Source organism: Nerophis ophidion, linkage group LG23 (assembly GCF_033978795.1).
Source record: "Nerophis ophidion isolate RoL-2023_Sa linkage group LG23, RoL_Noph_v1.0, whole genome shotgun sequence".
Taxonomy (NCBI): domain Eukaryota; kingdom Metazoa; phylum Chordata; class Actinopteri; order Syngnathiformes; family Syngnathidae; genus Nerophis; species Nerophis ophidion.
This window is the reverse complement of record NC_084633.1, coordinates 35,258,579-35,262,249: the sequence shown is the minus strand read 5'-3', so window position 1 is coordinate 35,262,249 and position 3,671 is coordinate 35,258,579. Positions and strand designations below refer to the sequence as shown.

Below are 3,671 nucleotides of genomic sequence, written 5' to 3'. Positions count from 1 at the left end.
TCACCTGTTTTGCTCTTTTATTCCACTTTTTTAATGTTTTTTTATGAGGTTTTTTTTTAGATGTTTTGGCCGCCCCTGATTATTCTAATCAACGTATGTGCGTGATGAAGAAAGTTCTGTTTGCAGAGGAACTGATGAGCTCCTGGGCGTGATGGAGCGAGTTGACATCGTCAACTCCACCCTGGAAAAGCCCTGGGAGGTGCAGCTGGTGTGTTTCCTCCTGTTTGTGCCACTAAAGTGCAGCCAAGCTCCTAGATGACTTCTCTCTCTCTCTCTCTCTCTCTCTCTCTCTTTCTCTCTCTCTCTCGCTCTCTCTCTCGCATCTCTCTCTCTCGCTCTCTCTCTCTCTCTCTCTCTCTCTCTCTCTCTCTCTCTCTCTCTCTCTGCAGGTGGTTACACGGTGGGCCCCAAGCCCTCATCGACCTGCTGAGGCAGCGTTCTCGTCCCTACCTCTTCTCCAACTCCCTGCCCCCGCCCGTGGTGGCTTGTGCCACGCGGGCAGTGGAGCTGCTGCTGGCCTCCAGTGACGTTGCCCACTCCATGTCGGCCAAGACCATGAGGTGCCACACCACTTGTCACTCTTCTTCTTTATTTCCACATTCTTATCACATCATTATGATTTCAAATCTCAGCATTTGATTTTTTTTTTTATCACAGAATTATTTTCATTTCAATTAATTTTTTTCATTTCATATTAGACTTTTTTCTCAATTTTAACTTTTTATCTACTTAAAGTGTATCTCATAAATTTTACTCTCATAATTAGGACTTTATATCTCATATTACATTTTTTCCTTCATAATTATGAGGGAAAGATTTTGACATTTTTCCAAAAAATGTTTTCATAAATTGGATTTTCTTATCTCATAATTATGATCTGCATTTTCCTAATTTCGATGTATCTAATATTTTTTTTTAACTATAGTTAATTTTTTTAATCCACTATTTACCCCCATTTCATATTTGACTTTTTACCTCATATATCTGACTTTTACTGTCCTAAATTTATAATTTTTACTTCATATTACTGACTTTATTTTCTCAATTTATACTTTTGACCTCATATTTCTGACTTTAAAAAAATTGTTTTTGACTTTTTACCTCATATTTCTGACTTGTTGTTCTCAATTTAGACTTTTTATCTTATATTTCTGACTTCAAGAAATTTTTTTTTACTTTTTATCTCATATTTCTGAGTTTTTTTCTCTCAATTTAGACTTTTTACCTCCATATGTCTGACTTTAAGTTTCTTAATTTAGACTTTTTACCTCATTTCTAACTTTTTGTTCTCAATTTAGATGTTTTACTTCATATTCTGATTTATTTTTCTAAATTTAGACTTTTTACCTCATATTTTTGATTTATTTTTCTATATGTAGACTTTTTACCTCTTATTTCTGACTTTTTATTCTCAATTTAGACTTTTTAGCTCATTACTGACCTTTTTTCTCAATTTGTACTTTTTACCTCATTTTTTTGACTCTTTTTTTTCTCAAATTAGACTTTTTACCTCATATTTCTGACTTTGTTCTTAATTTAGACTTTATACCTCATATTTCTGACTTTTATTTTTCAAAATTTTGACAATTTACCTCACATTTCTGACTTTTTGTTCTCAATTTAGACTTTTTACCTCATTACTGACTTTTTTTCTCAATTTATACTTTTTACCTCATTTTTTTACTCTTTTTTTTTTCTCAACTTAGACTTTTTACCTCATATTTTTTACATTTAGTTTTCAAAATTTTGACTTTTTACCTCATATTTCTGACTTTTTATCTTTTATTTCTGACTTTAAGAAATATTTTTTAATATTTACCTCATATTTCTGACTTTTTTCTCTCAATTTAGACTTTTTACCTCATATATCTGACTTTAAGTTTCTTAAATTTAGACTTTTTACAAAATTTCTGACTTTTTTCTCTCAATTTAGACTTTTTACCTCATATGTCTGAATTTTCTCTCTTTAGACTTTTTACCTCATATTTCTGACTTTGAGTTTTCAAAATTTTGACTTTTTACCTCATATTTCTGACTTTTTATCTTATATTTCTGACTTTAAAAAATATTTTTAATATTTACCTCATATTTCTGACTTTTTTATCTCAATTTAGACTTTTTACCTCATATATCTGACTTTAAGTTTCTTAAATTTAGACTTTTTACCTAATTTCTGACTTTTTTCTCTTAATTTAGACTTTTTACCTGAATTCTGAATTTTCTTTCTCTTAATTTAGACTTTTTACCTCATTTCTAACTTTTTGTTCTCAATTTAGATGGTTTACCTAATATTTCTGACTTAATTTTCTAAATGTAGACTTTTTACCTCATATTTCTGACTTTTTGTTCTCAATTTAGACTTTTTACCTCGTTACTGACTTTTTTTCTCAATTTATATTTCTTACCTCATATTTCTGACTTTTGTTATTAATTTAGACCTTTCACCTCATTTCTGAATTTTGTCTCAATTTAGACTTTATACCTTTTATATTTCTGACTAGTTTCCTAAATGTAGACTTTTTACCTCATTCCTGACTTTTTGTACTCAATTTAGACTTTCTTCCTCATATTTCTGACTTTATTCTCAGTGTTTATTGTGTAGATAAGACTTATCTGGGGAATAATAATTGTAGAAAAAGTCAAGTGCCGATAGTAGCATATATCCAGTATCAGGCACCGTACAAATTTTGTCACTTGTTTATTTTTTGAAGTCGGCATCAGATTGTCCATTCATTTGCGTGCCGCAGGTTCCGGAACAAGATGACCGAGGCGGGCTTCACCATCTCAGGCTCCGCCCACCCCATCTGCCCGGTCATGCTGGGCGACGCGCGGCTGGCGTCGATCATTGCGGACGACATGCTGAAGCTAGGTGAGAGCGCTTCATGCTAGCACGCGACACAAAACTGGATGTGACCCCCCCCACCCCCCGCAGGAGTCTACGTGATCGGGTTCTCCTTCCCGGTGGTTCCCAAAGGCAAAGCCCGAATCCGCGTTCAGATTTCGGTGGCGCACACAGACGAGGACATCGATCGCTGCGTGGACGCCTTCGTTCAGACGGCTCGCAAACACGGCGTTGTGTCTTGAAAACCAGGGAGGTGACTTTTGACTTCTTGCCAATATTTGGACCAGGATCAATACAAAATGTTGTACACTTGCTATTAAAGCCAGGACTCAAGTCCAAATATTGTGTGCAGCCAAAGTGAGTCAATATTTATACTCAGTAAAGTTAGTCAATATTTATACTCTGCAAAAAGGAAACTAACATTGGAACAATACTAATGCAAAGAAAAAGATGTGAAATGTACTGAGAAAAAGGCTGTTTACTTATTTCAAAGTGTCCTTGCTAAAAATAATAATAAAAATAATACAAACAATTATGAATAACAATAATAATACTAACAATTATACATTATTGTTATAAATAATAAAATATATTGATATAAATTATTGATCTGTGGAAGGCTCCAATTTTTTTTACGTCAAATAGGTTTTTGGGAAATATTTTTGCATGTTTATGTAAAATATTTAATGTGTTTGTCTTAAAAAAATTAAGTTTTCTATTATAAAATGTATATATATATATATATATTTATTTTTTTTTGTATGCAGACAAATTGTGTCATTAATCTGGGATAGGTTTATGCCTTTTAAACCCCTAAACATGTTAGAGA

The 3,671-nt window shown here is 32.7% G+C and overlaps 1 protein-coding gene across 1 annotated transcript in view; it reads left to right on the top strand.

The window, feature by feature from the left end:
* The window catches only part of gcat (glycine C-acetyltransferase), a 40,181-nt gene that overhangs the window by 36,448 nt on the left and 62 nt on the right, over positions 1 to 3,671 (top strand). Inside the window, 6 exon segments of the mRNA XM_061884262.1 lie at positions 127 to 179; positions 182 to 208; positions 390 to 413; positions 416 to 560; positions 2,748 to 2,869; positions 2,933 to 3,671. The exon segment at positions 2,933 to 3,671 is cut by the window's right edge and continues 62 nt beyond it. Coding sequence (XP_061740246.1) covers positions 127 to 179; positions 182 to 208; positions 390 to 413; positions 416 to 560; positions 2,748 to 2,869; positions 2,933 to 3,084 — 523 coding nt within the window. The 3' untranslated portion in view covers positions 3,085 to 3,671.